This window comes from Salmo salar, chromosome ssa13 (genome assembly GCF_905237065.1).
Source record: "Salmo salar chromosome ssa13, Ssal_v3.1, whole genome shotgun sequence".
Lineage (NCBI taxonomy): Eukaryota > Metazoa > Chordata > Actinopteri > Salmoniformes > Salmonidae > Salmo > Salmo salar.
Genome location: NC_059454.1, coordinates 49,045,342 through 49,063,814, shown reverse-complemented (window position 1 = coordinate 49,063,814; position 18,473 = coordinate 49,045,342). Strand labels below are relative to the sequence as shown.

At 44.2% G+C, this 18,473-nt stretch overlaps 2 protein-coding genes across 12 annotated transcripts in view; one reads left to right on the top strand and one right to left on the bottom strand.

Moving 5' to 3' along the window:
• LOC106567364 (zinc finger protein 175) overlaps positions 1-3,520 on the top strand; it is a 41,464-nt gene extending 37,944 nt beyond the window's left edge. For 7 of the 10 annotated variants that reach the window (XM_045693364.1, XM_014136517.2, XM_014136525.2 and 4 more), the window contains 3 exons: positions 418-499; positions 720-1,056; positions 1,453-3,520. In XM_045693364.1, the coding sequence (XP_045549320.1) occupies positions 418-499; positions 720-1,056; positions 1,453-3,024 (1,991 nt within the window). In that variant the 3' untranslated portion in view covers positions 3,025-3,520. Of the gene's footprint in view, positions 1-417; positions 1,057-1,452 lie in introns of all 10 variants that reach the window. The other 3 variants (XM_045693366.1, XM_045693365.1, XM_045693367.1) reach the window with 2 other exon arrangements.
• Positions 1-18,227, bottom strand: part of LOC106567362 (protein SFI1 homolog) — an 87,444-nt gene extending 69,217 nt beyond the window's left edge. For both annotated transcript variants that reach the window (XM_014136516.2, XM_045693360.1), the window contains exons 1-10: positions 17,811-18,227; positions 17,480-17,676; positions 17,117-17,261; positions 16,661-16,954; positions 16,442-16,541; positions 16,130-16,336; positions 10,077-10,220; positions 9,558-9,736; positions 9,037-9,245; positions 8,356-8,500 (exon numbers count right to left, since the gene is read on the bottom strand). In XM_014136516.2, coding sequence (XP_013991991.2) covers positions 8,356-8,500; positions 9,037-9,245; positions 9,558-9,736; positions 10,077-10,220; positions 16,130-16,336; positions 16,442-16,541; positions 16,661-16,954; positions 17,117-17,261; positions 17,480-17,676; positions 17,811-18,034 — 1,844 coding nt within the window. In that variant the 5' untranslated portion in view covers positions 18,035-18,227. The remainder of the gene's footprint in view (positions 1-8,355; positions 8,501-9,036; positions 9,246-9,557; positions 9,737-10,076; positions 10,221-16,129; positions 16,337-16,441; positions 16,542-16,660; positions 16,955-17,116; positions 17,262-17,479; positions 17,677-17,810) is intronic.
• Between the last annotated feature and the right edge of the window lie 246 nt (positions 18,228-18,473).

Sequence of the window (18,473 nt, the reverse complement as noted above, 5' to 3'; positions counted from 1 at the left end):
TTCGATAATCAATGCGGTGCCTGTTAATTTATTATATGCAGCACAGAACATTGCAATCTCCTTGTGGATTGCAATATAGTCCGCGTCCAAAAAGGCTGATTACCGATTGTTATGAAAACTCGAAATCGGCCCTAACTAAATCGGCCGACCTCTATTTTCTACTTTTGTAGAATAATAGTGAAGACATCAACTATGAAATAACACTTATGGAATCATGTAGAAACCAAAAAAGTGTTTGAAGAATCGAAAATATATTTTGATTTGTCTAAGTAGCCACCCTTTGCCTTGACAGCTTTGCACACTTTTCAGCTCTCATTTGACATCCTATTCAACATGCTCCTATGAACCTCACGTTGGTGCTCATGGGTCTTTTTACGTGGAAATTACCTCTAACATGCTACTGTATTTGATTTACAGCCATCCAAGTGCAGCCAATCCAGAAGAATGTAGGAGTCAATACAAGGTTTACGGAGGACATACCACACAGGGAAGTGAACCGGTATAAACTTACATTTTACTTTAAGTAGCCCGTGGGGAACTATTCTTAATTAATTGGCTAATGATTTAGGCCACCTGTCCTCCTAATCTATGAGTGACTGTTCAATTGAAAATTGTCATGCAACTATGCTTAATTACTTTTGAACGGTCTCACTGTCTGGCCTGCTTGCGAAGCCCAATCTGTAGTAACCTATGATTAAAAAAAATGTATCTTCTTCCAGGTTAAACTCTGTCACGGTGTACATGGCGAGGAAGTATGTGGTCTACGAAGACTGCCTCCTTCCGTTGTTCAAGACTTGTCCAGTCTGTCGCGGCTCCTGCAACATCGACAAGTTCATCCAAGACACCCTGCTCACCATCAACCGGTTCTGCAACCACTGTGACCACCGGAGCCAATGGAAGAGCCAGCCCTTTAACCTCCCAGCTGAATACCTGTCCTCCTCAGCAGCCAAAGTATCAACGGGCACAACTGATGCTCCTACTGGCACGTCAACTGGTACATCCACTGATGCTCAGACTGGCACCTCAACTGGCACCTTCAATGCTCAGACCTTGAAGGTAGCCTTTATAATTTTTCACTGATCAATGTTTACAATGCATGAATGCAAATTCACACAAGCCATAAAAACAACAAACTTTTTAATGGGGAGGTGTTAGTCAAGTAAACCAGTAGCCACAATTGTCATCAGCTATGGCTATGATTTGTAAACTAAGTGAAATCAGAAGGTTAGCAGTATTTTTGTCCATAGTCAAAATAGGTTGAGATGCATCCATAGAATATTACATATTTAGAAAGATTCTGGGGGGTTTGATGTCCCTTTCTCATATGCATTGTGTTTCTCTAGCCAAAAGTTATGTGGAACTATTGGTATAAGAGTGCCAATTGTAAGTACATTGAAGACTTATTACTGATTCGTTGTAGCTTTTGCTCATTATTGTTCATTGTCCTTGCAGACTGCGGAGGAAAGTGGTCTTCTGTTGGAGAGTAACGATGGTGATATCTGCAACAAAGGTCTGGAGGACATTCAAACCCTGGTGTTTGAGACGACTCTTTGTTTGGATGACGAAGTTCACAACGACAAAGCCATTAAGAAGAAACGTCAGTCATTAGAGGAACAAAAAGAGGTGGGGGAGGAAGAAATGGAGGGGGAGGAAGAAATGGAGGGGGAGGAGGAGACAAGGGAGGAGGAGAGCTCTGATAGGGAGTGGGAACCGGAGGTGGAGTTAGGTGAACTTCTAGCCTCAGATTCTGAAGGGGATTCCCCGGCGCTATGCCCGGATTGCGGCACGTTCACCAAAGGCTCCAAGGCTCACGTCTGCGAGCATGTGAAGCCGTTCGTCTGCCAGGACTGTGGTAAGCGGTTCGTTAACGAGGTCTCTCTTAACATTCACAGAAGAATCCACAAGCCAGGCTATGTGCATGAGTGCAAGTACTGCCTCAAGCCGCTTCAGAGCAGGCCGGAGAAACTAAGGCACGAGGAGAGCCACCCGCGTGTGGAAAAGCCCTACGAATGCCCTGACTGCCCCAAACGATTTAGCGACATTAAAGCCCGAGACAGCCACATTCAAGGTCACAGAGGGCCCACACAGCACATTTGCAACATCTGTAAAATGGAGTTCAACAAAAAACACATCCTGGAAAGACACATGCTAGTCCATAGCGGGGACAAGTCCTACACATGCCTCGAGTGTCAGCGCTCCTTCAACCAAGCGAGCCATCTCAAGTCCCACTTGCGCCTCCACACCGGCGAGCGCCCGTACAAGTGCCAGCAATGTGACAAGTCCTTCAACCACAACGTGAGTCTGAAAAGCCACGTCCAGCGCTACCACCCAGGCCTTGGCTACGGGACCAAGGAGAAGGAAGAGGGACAGGAGCTCATCTCAAACTCAGCGACTCAGACTGAACAACAGGTAATGATAGAGGAGAGTCGAGAGCCAAACGCAGAGACTGGGCAGAAGAGAGTGAAGAGGGCACTCAGGGCAGGGAGGAAGAGGAAACGACAGACCTTTGACCCTGAGGAGTTTGGAGAGAGTAACAACAGTGACTCAGAATTCAACCCAGAAGAGGAGGAGAGCGGGAGCAACAGTGACTCTGACTTCAACCCAGAGGAAGAAGAGAGTGGGAGCAAAAGGAGGAGTACAGGTAGACCAATAGGCAGACCAAAAGGAAGACCAGGGACCACCAGAAAGATCTATGCAGGAACTGTTGGTAAAGAGCTTGATGGATCGAACCTGAATGAACACAAATCTGCAAAACAGTGGGATCAGGAGGAAGCGAGGCGGAGCGACCCAGAGGTGGTGGGGGAGAGAGGGAGCAAAAGGAAAGCCACAAGCAGAGGAAGGGGGAGAGGCAGGGGAAGACCAAAAACCATTAGAGAGATGCATGAGGGAACTACTTGCGAAGAGCTTGTTGGATCTAACCTGAATGAACAAGTACCATCAATAGAGACTGCTCTTTCTGAACTTTTAGAGAGTTGTTGGTCAATTCAAAATGTAGATGAGGCTTTTGACCCGATGCCAAATTAACTGTTAGTTACTGAAAAGTTGTCCAGTGTTTTCTGTTTTTCTATATTTTGTATACATTGAAGAAAAATGCTGTTATGAAGGGACACAAATGTTCAAGATTCCATTCTAAAGGCGGTTCAACAAGGAAACTAATGTGCCTCCCAAATGGTACCCTATTCCCTGTGTAGTGCACTAATTTGCATTGCAGAGTCTACATTGCACTGCAGACTTACATTAAGCCCTGGCCATCAGCCTGCCGCCTGATTCCTAATGTTCAACATTTGTGTTCTAACAATCTTGACATAAGTTAATGTCTAGATGATCAGTTATGATCATTTAAGAAAAGAGTTCAATAACTACTACTGCAGACAATGGAAAGTGCCTCCTATACTTAACCTTTTATCAAAGACTAACTTGGATTGCAATTTATATATTTTGCCGACACAATTGTAAAACTGTTCTATATAGCATGTTTATTTTACTTATATTTTATTAAATGTAAATGATATTACTGCTACCTTTTCCAAAATGTTTGCAGCCCAAAATCGAGACATTCTTATACTAGGGCCGGCACAATCTAACCGACGGTTATTTTTTAACATTTATTCAAGCCTTATTTTACCAGGTAAGTTGACTGAGAACACATTCTCATTTACAGCAATGACCTGGGGAATAGTTACAGGGGAGAGGAGGGGGATGAATGAGCCAATTGTAAGCTGGGGATGATTAGGTGACCATGATAGTATGAGGGCCAGATTGGGAATTTAGCCAGGACACCAGGGTTAAAACCCCTACTCTTACTATAAGTGCCATGGGATCTTTAGTGACCACAGAATCAGGACACCCGTTTAACGTCCCATCCGGAATACGGCACCCTCCACAGGGCAATGTTGATTGCTCCCAAGTGGCGCAGCGGTCTAAGGCACTGCAACTCCGTGCAAGAGGCGTCACTACAGTCCCTGGTTCAAATCCAGGCTGAATCACATCCGGCCGTGATTGGTATTCCCAAAGGGCGGTGCACAATTGTCCCAGCGTCGTCTGGGTTTGGCTGTTATTGTAAATAATTTGTTCTTAACAGACTTGCCTAAATGGTAAAATGAATCAAATAAACAAACGTCGCCAATCACTGCCCCTGGGGCATTGGGATATTTTTTTTTAGACCAGAGGAAAGGGTGCCTCCAACACCACTTAACAGCATCTGGTCTCCCATCCAGGGACCGACCAGGACCAACCCTGCTTAGCTTCAGAGGCAAGCCAGCAGTGGCATTTTTATATTAGTTTTTTTCCATTTTTATTTGTTTTTATTTAGTTTCAGTCGTATAAAAATATTGTTTTTATATGATTTAGTTTCAGTTTTAGTGTTGGGGGCAGAAAGCATGCGTGGAAGGCAGGAGCCATTTGGATGTTATAGTTAGTTTTTTGGTATGTCACTTCTTTGAACTGAGAGGCAGTAATACATAAGGTGATGATGGGTCATTGGTTATGTTAGCCCTTTTCATGACTCCAATGCCACAATGGAGTCATTTCATGTCCCTTTTGAGGTGCAGGTTCGAAAGTGAGCCGGTACAGTCCGTTGAAGCAACATTTTTCTTATTATTACCTTTTATTTAACTAGGCTAGTCAGAACAAATTATTTTTACAATCACGGCCTCGCGGGGAATTGTGGGTAAACTGCCATGTTCAGGGGTAAACTGCCATGTTTACCTTGTCAGCTCGGAGATTCGATCCAGCAACCTTTCGGTTACTGGCCCAACGCTCTAACCACCAGGCTTCCTGCCACCCCAAAATGCTGTTATGAAGGGCCTCAAGCCAGGTTACAAGTGTCTCAATCGCCAAATCCCATTACACTTTCTGGTGTTTTTCTATCGGATGTCTTTTTTCATTCCTCAAGTGGCTGGTGTGCTGTTGGATGCTGGAATTATTTTAGTGGATGAACGTGCGCAGGTCGTGTACAACGCCTTTGAAGTGACTTGTTTGACAATAAGATTAAAATGGTTCTGCTCACCAGTATGCCACATATTAAAAAGGTATTAGATTTTAAAAGTCAAGACAAATCTTTGCTAAATGGAGGTCCTATACTGGCAAGAAATTAAAACAGCACAGTAAAGGCTCTATCGTCGTCTGGAGTTAAGGCGGCGCTAGTGTCAAACGCAGGTTAGTTTGCAATTTCCTCATTTAAAAAATTAGCGCACTGGTATTTTCCATCCCTAACATGCTGACCACACTGCTCGCGTTGCAAAATAAATGTACACATACATGTTATTCAATCATTGCTCGCGCGCTTATGTGTAGCCAGGCGTTAAAATAGAACTTGGTTCTATTTGTGACACGCTGTAAGTCCAGCCTCTCCCATCTCCTCATTGGTTTTTAGGAGCATATATCCACGTGGGTGATTGAAAGATGAACAGAGGTCCACACTCCAGTCCAGTTGGTGGTGGTAATGCACCTTAAAGTTGGTTGCCAACCGCCATATTAAGTCCAAAGAAGAAGCCTGAAGGAGGAGAGATTACTAGAAACTAACTTGGTTTACCCTTTTATCTGTGGATGACTTGTCGAGTGGACATTCAATACCTTGTGAATTTCATGTAAAATAACCCAATGTTTATATCCCAGGACAAATTAACTAGCAACAGCAAGCTATCTAGCTTAATTGCCATAATTGTTTCATGCTTTTTCAACATGTCCCAAAATTAATATAGTTAGTTCAGAGTTTGTTTTGATATTTCAACCTGTGTGTCCTGATCGTGTCTGGTGTGGGTGGACAAAATCAACACGCGCGCTGTACATGCTGACCACACCACAAGCGTTGCAAAATAAATGTACACACATGTTATTCAATCATTGCACCCACACCGCTCGGGCACGTCTGCATAGCCAGGCGCTAAAATAGAACTTGATTCTATTTGTGACGCTTGCAAGTTCATTTTGATATTTCAACCTGAGTGTCCTTGATCGCGTCTGGTGTGGGTGGACAAAATCAACATGCGAGTGGTCTGGTCAGCATGTAACGCCAGGTTCAGAAATGTACCCGTTTTATATCCGCACGCTTGTGCTCAGATGGGAGGGGTGGAAATATTTTAGGTGTGTCCTTAACATGATTCGCAGCACTGTTAGGGATATTTAAGACCAACCAAAAGCTGGTTTTAGTAGTAACACAGTTGGTTATGGCATGAATGTTGACAGCGGAAACTCAGCAAATACAGCCGTAACACACACACTGCCCATATGAGCATGGAAAATGAATAGCCTAAAGTGCTTTTGGTGCCTGTATACTTAGTATTTAGAAACATGTTTTTTCCCATTTTGTTTTTTGGAGGGTAAAAACCAAGCACAGCCTCCCCTCTCAATGAAGGCTTTTTTTGTCCTGCCCAATGCAATAGCGTAGTCAAGACTGTCAATAAAGGATTTGGCTCCTGAGACTGATTGGAAATAACTCTTAATCACCAAAGCTATTAAAATATAAAGTTTGAGAGGAGTAAGACTGAGCTGACACATGTTGGCTGTGTGTCCATGCCCATAATGAAATGAGAGATGAACATTGGTGAATACCAGTGAACCTGGTATTTAGTTATCTGTAACAATTGCTTGTTTTCCATTTCATATGTTCAAAACCCTTTGGCCTACTATAACGAAGGCTGGTTCAACAGCAATGCCCGTCTTATCTTGGCGATTTAATGACATCATTACATGTATTTATTGCTGTTTAAAAAGCAACTGCTTGTTTTTCATTTAATTGTATTACAACCAATCTTATTAGAATGATACAACGTCCATAGAGTGCATGCAATGCAACTTCTGGAGATGTGTGAATGCGATGTGATCTGTAAGATGGTTCCAAATATGTTCATAAAACATATGCCTATTTGGGAGCAGTAGAACGGTGAGTGGACATTCATTCCCTTTCTCTTTAAATTGGATTTTTGTCCAGCTACTGTGAAAAGTTTAGATATGCCTAAAATCGTCCTTTGTTTTAATATTATATGCCCACAGAGAGAAATGATGGTGCCTGTAAGTGTGACAATCAAATACATACATACATACATACAGCCCTTTTTTTAACAGATCATCTATATGGGACTATCCAAATAGTGTGACCGAATCAAGTTAGCTACCTAGAATTAATTTTCTCCCCATTAGCTAGTTAGTGATTGTGATGCACAAGCTAGGCCTTTTGAAACATCCTGGCTGCATTTACCCACCACATTCAGTAGCTTGAAAACCCCCAAAAAGCTTGAAAAACTTAGATTTTTGCTAAAGATAATTCATGATGGTTTTTATTTTAGTTAGTTTCAGTATGGTACATTAATTATTTTATTTCAGTTTAAATGGTTTTTCATGATTCGTTTCAGTTGACTATAAAAACCTTGGAAGTCAGGACGGCCAGGCATTTGTGCGTTTTAGTAAGTTTCTGCGGTAACATGGACTCTTAACAACGTGATGAAACTTTGTTGTTCCTTGCTGTAACAAGCAAGGTGTTTTAACACAGGGGTTTTCAAACTTTTTAATGTCATGGACCCACAAATATTATGAGCCCCTGGGCGAGGACCCCTACTAAAATGTTTCATATTTTCACAAGCTGACTATGTTCCTGAGAGCCGTGGAATTACTAACAGTGATAACTTATATTTTACACATTTTGCCATGAAGAAAGTTTTTCTGTTTTAATGCAAATTTCCTGCTTTTCTTCACATTTTGCCATGGCTTATACCATGTTCATATGCTATCTGAGCATGGCCAGCTCTAGCCTTTTGGGTCCCTAAGTAAGTTTTGGTTGGAGGCCTTCCCACCTGCCACCAGAAATAATAATAATAATAGGTTGGGGGCCCGTGCCCTGAGTGCCCGTCAGTAATGAGGCCCTGACTACCACTGGTTTACAGTGAGACAGGCAGGTGCAAAGGCTATTTGCATATTGATGGAAAATATGATTGTCATTGGGGTTGGATAGGAAAGCTGGGAAGATTGATCAAGATTTGACCAAACATGTTCTGTAGGTATAATTAAACCAATATTTAATTTAGTGAAAAATGGGTAAATTATTATTTCTCTAACTTTTCCACAGACACACAAAGGTGCAGAAGCAGCACACGCAACACCCTTTTTTTGGCTATTCAAACAGTTATTACAGAGACTGTGGCCATTTTGCTGGCAAATTACTGATCCAAAATGACATGACCGTCACAGCCCTATCACATACCTTACTATACAAACAGCTAAAAGTAGACTGCAATATTGACATGATCATACACAGTGATCACTCCTACTCTGAGACGCTTTATAAATAAATGCCCCGGGCCCCTGCTGTGAAATGTTCAGTCACATTGCAGATTGAACATGTCCCCAACTGCCACTGACCTGCTCATGAAAGCCTGCTGGTGTAAGTCTTGGGCTTTCCTGACATTCACAGTGGCCTGGACCCAGGTGTGTAGAACTCTCCTCTTCGCTGCCCTTCTCTCACTCTCCACATACTGACCCAGTAGCTGTCTCAGCTCACACATCCCTTTGGAGAAACCAGTGTTAGTTTCATCAGCTGCTGTACAATAATGAATTGACTGCACAGGGCATTTAATGTGGCAATGCCAAGTTCTGTTCCAAGTGTATATTTTGCTTACATGAAGTGTATTGCATGTTTGAAAAGTGGAGTTGCTGTAAAACTATCCCCCCTTGTACAGCGGCTGATACAACACACTCAGTGTTTCTCAACCCATTCCTGGGGGGCACCCAGTGGTTACAGTTTTGTTCTAGCCAAGCCCTAACAGAACAACGGATCAAGGGCTTGGTGGTTAGTGGGTCAGTTGACTCCGGTGTGTTGGGGCTGGGCTAGAACAAGTGTGCATTCATTCTCCCCGGAAACGAGTAGGAAAAATGGGTGTATTCAGAGAAATGTAAACGCTTTTGTTGAAATAGAGTGAAGAGCTGACCAGATTCCCTATTATATACAGACATTAATTATTCCTACTCAATACATTTCTATTTAAATGCTCTGGAAAGTTAAATCCCCCTGAACAGGCCCCTGGATTATTAAGTGAGACCCACTGTGGGTATGATCTCTCCAGCGCTGCAGACTCTCTCTGGCCCCCAGTGCCAGTCTCTCCTGGCCTCTCCTGCGGAACTCCAGGCTGCGGGTGGCAGACCCCCTCCAGTGGGCCAGGGTTTGGCCAAGCAGCCTCTGGTGGAGGTGGGCCCGGGCTAGAGCGCTCATCTCCCTCTGGGAGTGGACACATTGCTCCCACGCCGTAAACACCCTACACAAACACGTAGGGAAGGGAAAGAAGGGATTTGGTACTGGTCAGGAGAAATCCTATTAAGAGGAAAATCGGGTGATAAGTAATGTGCACACATCCAACAAAATCCCACATAGGAGAAGTGAAACTTAAACAAAATGCCCTTTGCGGTCAAAACGTTGCTAATGAAACTACAGGAGCATCTAGAGCAGTGCCTGTATTTCTCTTAATCCCCTATACCTTTGAAAATCATGTTTTGTTTGTATTAAAAAAACTAAAACACACACACACACACACATATATATATACAACACACACACACACACACACAACCTGGTGAGCGTGGTGTGTGTGTAGAAGGCGGTGACGGCCTGGCTTTGTCTGAGACGTGCTGTCCAGAGGGCGAAGGCGCTGTGGGTCCTCTGTCTCTCTCCTCTCCTCCGCAGCCACACCGCCCTCCTCACCAGCTGGGCCCGGGCCTCCGGGTCTGGCCTTACTCTAATCAACATCCGCTGAGAGAGAGAGGATGTTATTTACCCATAATACCAGCAGCAGAAGGGCTACCCTTATTAAAAAATTTGTTTTTAATTATTGGAGGATAAATCGATGTGAGTAAAATGTTCCAACATTTGCCCTTTTTTTTCCTAGCTGAGAAATTATTGGTTGTGTTTATGTTCACTAATGGTCTGCGTTTTTGGACGTCACTGGACGAAGAAAAGTAAATTATGAAAATGTATATCTCACTCTAGCCCACTTGCTCTTCTCTCCCTTCTCCCCAAAGTGAACTTTAAAAAATAATACTTTAAGGTATGGTTATATACCAGGATTGGCAGTTGTGCTTCGTTTCCCTACCTTTTTCTCCCATGTTAAGAAGCAGCTCCTGAGGACTGCCGTGGTGTGGAAGTCGTCGGCCATCCTCTGCAGGGTGACCTTTGACCTTTGGTGAGCGACCACCCTTCTCCAGTGAGCCACAGAGAAAGTCAGAATTGCAGTTTCCTGTGTGAAGCAGGAAGTACGTGAGACAGGTGACTGAGAATACTGTCACATGTTGACTTTCAGCCGATCCCAATCCACTTCCTATCCCTTCGATGTTTGCAGATCTGTTAGATGGAAGCAATATGCCCTTCGTAAGGCAATCAAACAGAGACAAAGTGGAGTCGCAATTCAACGGCTCAGTCACAAGACGTACGTGGCAAGGACTCCAGACTTCTGTGCCCGCTTCGAGGAAAACAGTGCCGCCGTTGCGGGCCACCGCCACTCACGAGGACTTAGCTCTCGTTCTCTGTGGCTGACGTGAGTAAGACATTTAAGCCTGTCAACCCTTGCAAGGCTGCCGGCCTAGACGGCATCCGTAGCCGCATCCTCAGAGCATGTGCAGACCAGCAAGCTGGAGTGTTTACAGACATATTCAATCTTGCCCTATCCCAGTTGGTTTTCCCCACTTGCTTCAAGATGTCCACCATTGTTCCTGTACCCAAGAAAGCGAAGGTAACTGACTATCGCCCCGTAGCACTCACTTCCCACAACATGAAGTGTTTTGAGAGGCTAGTTAAGGATCATATCACCTCCACCTTACCTGACACCCTTGACCAGGGATGTCAAACTCATTCTATGGAGGGCCTAGTGTCTGCAGGTTTTTGGTTTTCCCTTTCAATTAAGACCTAGACAACCAGGTGAGGGGTAATGCCTTAGAGGAAGTTTTAACTAATTAGTGACCTTGATTCATCAATCAAGTCCAAGGGAGAAGCGAAAACCCGCAGACACTCAGCCCTCTATGGAGTTTGGCACGTGCCCTAGACCCACTACAACTTGAATAGCGCTCTAACAGATCCACGGATGACGGCATTCGCCATCGCGCTGCACACTTCCCTATCCCATCTGGACAAGTGGAATACCTATGTAAGAATGCTGTTCATCGACTACAGCTCAGCATTCAACATCATAGTAACCTCTAAGCTCATCATTAAGCTAGGGGGCCGGGTTCTGAAACCTGCCCTGTGCAACTGGGTCCTGACGGGCCGACCCCAGGTGGTGAAGGTAGGCAACAACACGTCTGCGACGCTGATCCTCAACATGGGGGCCTCACAAGGGTGTGTGCTCAGCCCCATCCTATACTCCCTGTTCACCCATGACTGCATGGCCACGAACATCTCCAACTCAATCATTAAGTTTGCAGATGACAGCATAGTGGCCTCCAAGCTCATCACTAAGCTAGGGGCCCTGGGTGGTAGGCCTGATTACCAACAGCAACGAGACCGCCTACAGGGAGACAGTGAGGGCCCTGGTGGAGTGGTGCCAGGAAAATAACCTCTCGCTCAATGTCATCAAAACGAATGGGCTGATCGTGAACTTCAGGAGACAGCATACCCCCATCCACATAGACATAGACGGGCCCGCAGTGGAGAGGGTGAAAAGATTAAAGTTCCTTGGCGTGCACATCACGGACAACCTGAAATGGTCCATCCACACAGACAAGATTATCAAGGCCTTCAGCCACCCGAGCCATGGCCTGTTCACCCCGCTACCATCTAGAAGGCGGAGACAATACAGGTGCATCAAAGCGGGACCGAGAGACTGAAAAACAGCTATCTCCAGGCCATCAGACTTAAATATTCACCACTAGCCAGCCTCAGCCCAGTACCCCTCTCTGAACTTTAGTCACTATTACAATCCGGCTACCACCCGGTACTCAACCCTACATCTGAGACTGCTGCCCTATGTACATAGTCATCAAACACTGGTCACATTAATAATGTTTACATACCGTTTTACCCACTTCATATGTATATACTGTATTCTAGTCAAGGCTCATCCTCTATAACTTCTGCTGTACACACCTTTTCTATTCATATGCTGTCCATAATGTCAATATACACCATCATATACATTTATATTCTGGATCCTTGACATTGCTCGCTCTAATAATTCTATATTTCATAATTTCTTCATTTTTATTTTGGGGAATTTGCGTGTATTGTTAGGTATTTGTATTTATTTATTTATTAAGGATCCCCATTAATCTTCCTGGGGTCCAGCAACATTAAGGCAGTTATATACAATTTAAAATATTACATTACATTTTTCACAACACATTAAGTGTGTTCCCTCAGGCCACTACTCTACCACATATCTACAATACAAAATCCATGTGTATGTGTGTCTTATGTGTTGTGTAAGAGTGTGTCTGTGCCGGTGTGTGTCTCTTCACAGTCCCTGCTGTTCAATAAGGTGTATTTTTATCTGTTTTTTAAAATCTGATTCTACTGCTTGCATCAGTTACCTCATGTGGAATAGAGTTCCATGGCTCTACGTAGTACTGTGCACCTCCCAAAGTCTGTTCTTGACTTGGGGATTGTGAAGAGACCTCTGGTGGCATGCATGGGTGTCTGAGCTGTGTGCTAGTGGTTTAAAAACAGAAACCTCAGTGCATTCAGCATGTCAACACTTCTTACAAAAACAAGTAGTGATGAAGTCAATCTCTACTCCACTTTGAGCCATGAGAGATTGACATGCATATTATTAATGTTAGCTCTCTGTGTTCATTTCAAGGCCAGCCGTGCTGCCCTGTTCTGAGACAGTTGTAATTTTCCGAGGACCCTCTGTGGCACCTGACCACACGACTGAACAGTAATCCAGGTGTGACAAAACTAGGGCCTGTTGGACCTGCCTTGTTGATAGTGTTGTTAAAAAGGCAGAGCAGCGCTTTATTATGGATGGACTTCACCCCATCTAAGCTACTGTTGTATCATGTTTTGATGACAGTTTACAATCCAGGGTTACTTGAAGCAGTTTAGTCACCTCAACTCACTCAATTTACACATTATTTATTACAATATTTAGTTGATGTTTAGGGTTTATTGAATGATTTGTCCCAAATACAATGCTTTTAGTTTTTGAAACATTTAGGACTAACTTATTCCTTCCCACCCATTCTGAATCTAACCACACTGAAGTCTAACAAAACAGCTCCCACCAATTTCTCTCAGCCAATCTGTCATTTGTGTAAGTGTTGTGTTTGTTTCATTTCCTTTCCCTACAAGCGTGCTGAAAGTTGGTTGTCAATTTGTTTACAGTAAAATAGCATTGTATCTGGTGAAATATAATTTTTTCCCAAAACTTTACTAATGGTTGGTAAAAGGCTGATTGGTTGGCTTTACTGTTCTTGGGTAGCGGAATGACTTTTGCTTCCCTCCAGGCCTGAGGGCACACACTTTCTAGTAGGTTTAGATTGAAGATATGGCAAATAGGAGTGGCAATATCGTCTGCTATTATCCTCAGTAATTTTCATTCCAGACAGTCAGACCCGGTGACTTGTCATTGTTGATGGACAATTATTTTTTCGCCTCTTCCACATTTTATGGAATTAAAAATCATCATACCCGTCTTTCATCATTTATACTTGGATGTGAAGTGTCAGCGTTTGTTGCTGGCATGTCATGCATAAGTTCGCTAATCTTGCCAATGAAAACAAATCATAAAAGTAATTGGCAATATCAGTGGGTTTTGTGATGAATGAGCCATCCGATTCAATGAATGATGGAGCTGAGCGTGCCTTTTGCCCAAAATTTATGGTGCTCAAAAGCTTTGAACGATCATTCATGTTTGTTTCATCTTATACTTTCTTCTTTTTATTCAGTTTAGTCACATGATGGTTCAATTTGCTAATCGGTTGTGCAGCCAGACTTATTTGCCATTCCTTTTGCTTTATCCCTCTCAACCATACAATTTTTCAATTCCTCATTAATCCATGGGGATGTACGTTTTTACAGTCATTTTCTTAATGGGTGCATGCTTATTAGTAACTGGAATAAGTAGTTTCATAAAATGTGTCAAGTGCAGCATCTGGTTGCTCCTCATTACACACCACAGACCACCAAATATTATTTACATCATCAACATATGAATCACTACAAAACTTCTTGTATGACCTCTTATACACCATATTAGGCCCAGCCTTTGGAACTTTGGTTTTCCTAGATATGGCTATTATATTGTGATCACTCCATCCTATGGATTTGGATGCTGCTTTAAAGCAAATTTCTGCAGCATTAGTAAAGATGTGATCAATACATGTTGATGATATCATTCCTGTGCTGTTTGTAACTTCCGTGGTAGGTTGACTGATAACCTGAATCAGGTTGCAGGCACTGGTTACAGTTTGAAGTTCCCTCTTGAGTGTGCAGCTTGATGAAAGCCAGTCAATATTTAAAACCACCCAGAAAATATACTTCTCTGTTGATGTCACATACATTATCAAGTATTTCACACATATTATCCAGATACTGACTGTTAGTACTTTGGTGGTCTATAGCATCTTCCCACAAGAATGGGCTTTAATTGAGGCAAAACCTGTAGCCATATTACGTCAACAATACTTAACATCAGATCCGCTCTAGGCTTTACAGGAATGTGGTTCTGAATATAAACAGCAACACCTCCACCATTGGCATTTGTATTTTCTGTAAATATTATAACATTGTATTGCTACCACTGTATCAAAGGTATTATCTAAGTGAGTTTCAGAGATAGAATATGAATGTCATCTGTTACTAGCAAGTTATTGATTTCTTGAACCTTGTTTCTTAACGTGAGCTATTTTTAGCAGTTTTCTGGGATGCTTGATTGTTTTCATTGCTTTACTGGGAAGCTTAGCAGAACATAAACATGCTCATGTTATTTATGTTAGTGCAGGGTAAGCTGCACACAGTGGACTTCCTACTAAGGCACACAGCTTCAGTGCTAACAGTATAAATCTGGTTGATATGCACATGATTACTGCATACAATAGCTGTAGGATCAGCAGAGGCAGTTAGAGGGACATAAACTTGGTTACTCACACTTACATTGTGTCTACCATTGCCCCAGTGATGATGTACATTTTCTGAAGCATTATGGACAACTCAGCGACACAATGGCAGGCTTTAACTGAGCTGGGCTTGGGTCATTGAATCAACACAGCAATTCGATACACCCGCAACAAAATCAGCAAAAATGTGTACGCGACCAATACAATTTGATTTGAATATGAAGGAAGCTCCACCACTACACCCCTTATGCTGGGTGTACACTACACGACTTTCAAAATCTTAACATCGCTGAGCCTCTCACATTAAACAACCACCTTTCCTGTACTTTTTTGTCTTGCCAACGTAGTGGTGTACAAACTAAACGATGCGGCACAGACGGGGACGTCACACACTACAAGATTCTTCACTTGGCCGTGAGCATTCTCGATACCACCACCCGAAAACAATTATGTGATGATGTGATTGGATCGTGTAGCTAGAACGAGCTGTGGCTCAAAGCAGCCTCAAAACATTTTCCGTCAGACATTCATGCTTGCCATACAGAGTTGAAATACCTAGCCAATAAATGTTGAATTGAATAGCATTGCTTGTGAACTTCAGTGCTGTAACGATTTGATGCTTTGGTTAAAGGCAATTACAAACGCATACTAGTAGGCAAGTAGTAGACGTCGCTCCTGCTCAAGAGTCTACACATTCTGGGTGATGCGAAACAACGTCATTGGCTATTGCAGATCATCATTCTCAAAGCTTGTCGTTGCACATCTCACACTACAAGAGCATTGGCGATTGTGCCGATAAAATCAAACATTTTTGAAAATATCATGATGTCTGGGATGGCTGAAATATGGGAGAGGTAGCCCTCAGATTGCATCTCTGACCGGTTCACATTAAACAAGTGTCGGTGACGGCCACGTGCCCCGAGTAGGCGACGACACGGGGATTTTGTCTCCGATCTCAAACTTGTCTGGGACAGCTAAATTGTGGCCAAAATCGTGTACGGTACCCTTACAAAATCTAAAAAGAGGAAAGGGTAGGGAGCTAATTTCAGCCTCCCTGATAGAATAGGGCTTGATAATATAATGATGCTATAATACTGACCATGTGTATGGCTGCGGTGCTGAGGCTCTGGGTGTGTCTCCTCCACAGGCTGAGGGCGGTGCCAAGCATTGCCTGTCTGCGGACGTCTGCCATCAGGCCCATGAGGCGTCGCTGCTCCCTGCCGACTCTGACATAGTCCCTCCACTGAGAGAAGGCCACGCTGAGGGAGGGACGCAGCATCCGGCCCACCACACTCCCCATGACACCCTGACCAAGAGAGAAGATGGATATTCTTTTACTTTTGGCATTGTTGTATGTTTTGATAAAGGATGCCAGAGTGTGTGGAGATTATACAAACACCGGATGAAATACCTTTAATCTGGGTGAGCTCTTGTGATCTGGGAGACTTTGATGCTCGAGACAGAAAGTTTGGTCACCTTCTGCAAAATCAACATGGTTCTCGACCTGGAAGCTTTGTGGAGAGGAGAGCAAAAGGCCTTGAAGCAGGGTTACAATGTTTGTATGTGTGTGTCAGTCATACTCTAACACTCACCACCTCTTTCAAACAGTGTGTGTGTTCACCAGACTGACCAGGTCTTGAGACTTTCCAATGGGGATGAGGCCAGTAGGGGGAGTCCTCTGTCCATCTGTGCTGAAGAGGAGCTGTTTGACCAATCGCTGAGCTCCGTGCTGATATTATGCTCTGCCACAGCAAGCTTCAGGGAGAGGGGAGAGGTGCTGCCGAACCCAGAGGAAGAGGATTCCAGCGCTGCCAGTCTAGTCCTGAACCTGTGCACCCTGCAGGCCTGGGAATCCCACACCAGCTCATGCCAACGCTGCAACGCCAATCTCATCTGCTCCCTCGCCCGGGCCACACAGTACAGTCTGAGACAGGTGGGGAGTGAGAGCAAGGGATGGAAATATTGAAGGGGAGACAGAGCAGTTTAAGTATACTCCAAAGCAAGAAAGTCAAAAGGGGGAAAAAAACGCTGAGCGATTAAAAAAAAAAGGGGCCAAGACGAGAGAGCAGCAGTGTGGTGTAGCTACCTGGCTAGCTGGAGCTTGCTCCTCTCCCTCCTCCAGGAGTGAAAGCTTGTCTGGAGCTGCAGGTTGTCGCACAACTCCTCCAATGTGATGAGCCTGGCACCACCATACAACCTTGGCGTCACCGCCTCACTCTGCCTCATATTCCCTACGTGTGAGATTGAGCACGCACTTGCACTTTAACAGCCATGGAATTCATGAAGAACTGCCGGGCGTACAGGCTTTTGCTGCAGTCCTGCTCTGGAGCTTAAAGCCTGTACACCCAGTAGCTCGACAAGCATTGAGGGTTGGCCTTCCCTGGAGGATTTATGGGAAAGAAGAAGTGAATGACAGAAGATTTCATTGAAGTTAAGACGCCAGGCCAACCTGTCAGTGTCCCTAGGGTCAGCGCCTGTGTCCTTCTCTCCAGCAGGTGTGTGAGGAGGTGTGTGTGTAGAGACCGTAGCGCTGTGGCTCTCCTCCAGCTCTGCAGGGTGTGTGCGACCATCCGATCATTCCTCTCGCTGCAGTAACACACACACGCCGCCCTGCGCTCGACCACACCCCGCCAGCCACGCAGGATGCTGCGATGGGGGTCACACAAACAATGTTGATCAATGTTAAACTCTGAAGGCACACTCAAAACTAACTGGAGCACACTTGAATCAAAATGGAGACATTTCATATTACATAATTTGTCTATGCTCCATAGACTGACTGTGAGAGCTGTGCCCGTTGCCTTCTCTCCTGTATCTCTAGGGCCCCTCTCCTGACCAGGACCCTGCGGTTCCAGGATGTAAACGCCTCCTGCAGTCTCCTCCACTCCAGCAGGTAGTGCCATCTCTGCACCAGTCTGTGCCCGCAGTCTGCCCGGGCAAACTCCTGGTGCCACCTCCCAAAGGCCACTGGTGAGAGGAGATGAGGCAAAAAGACATTCATCATCCCGATGACTCTAATAGACACTTCATTAGCCGCTGGCCCATAATTGTGTCACTTCTGTGCAAGCCAGTGCATGCTAGCGCCAGACAGGTTTGAAACCCAAAGACTCAACGAGGAAAACAGACCGTCGGCAATTCAGTCAGTTGAGTCTCTTGGTTTTACACCACTCTGGCACCACTAGCTAGCACTTTTAAGCAAGCACATATCAAAGGGAACTATTTAATGTGTGACTGCCAGCTGTTTAGCACAGGGGTTTCCAAACCTTTTTTTGCACACAACCCCAAATTGCCTTTAGAAAATGCAGGGGACACCACTTGGAAAAATTATATTCCCCAGTTAACACTGTTCATATTCACTAAATTGTAGGTCCCAAAGGCTGTCCCAACACATAATAATGACACGAAAGCTCATTCTAATAGGGTAAAAGGCCAGTAGTCGACAG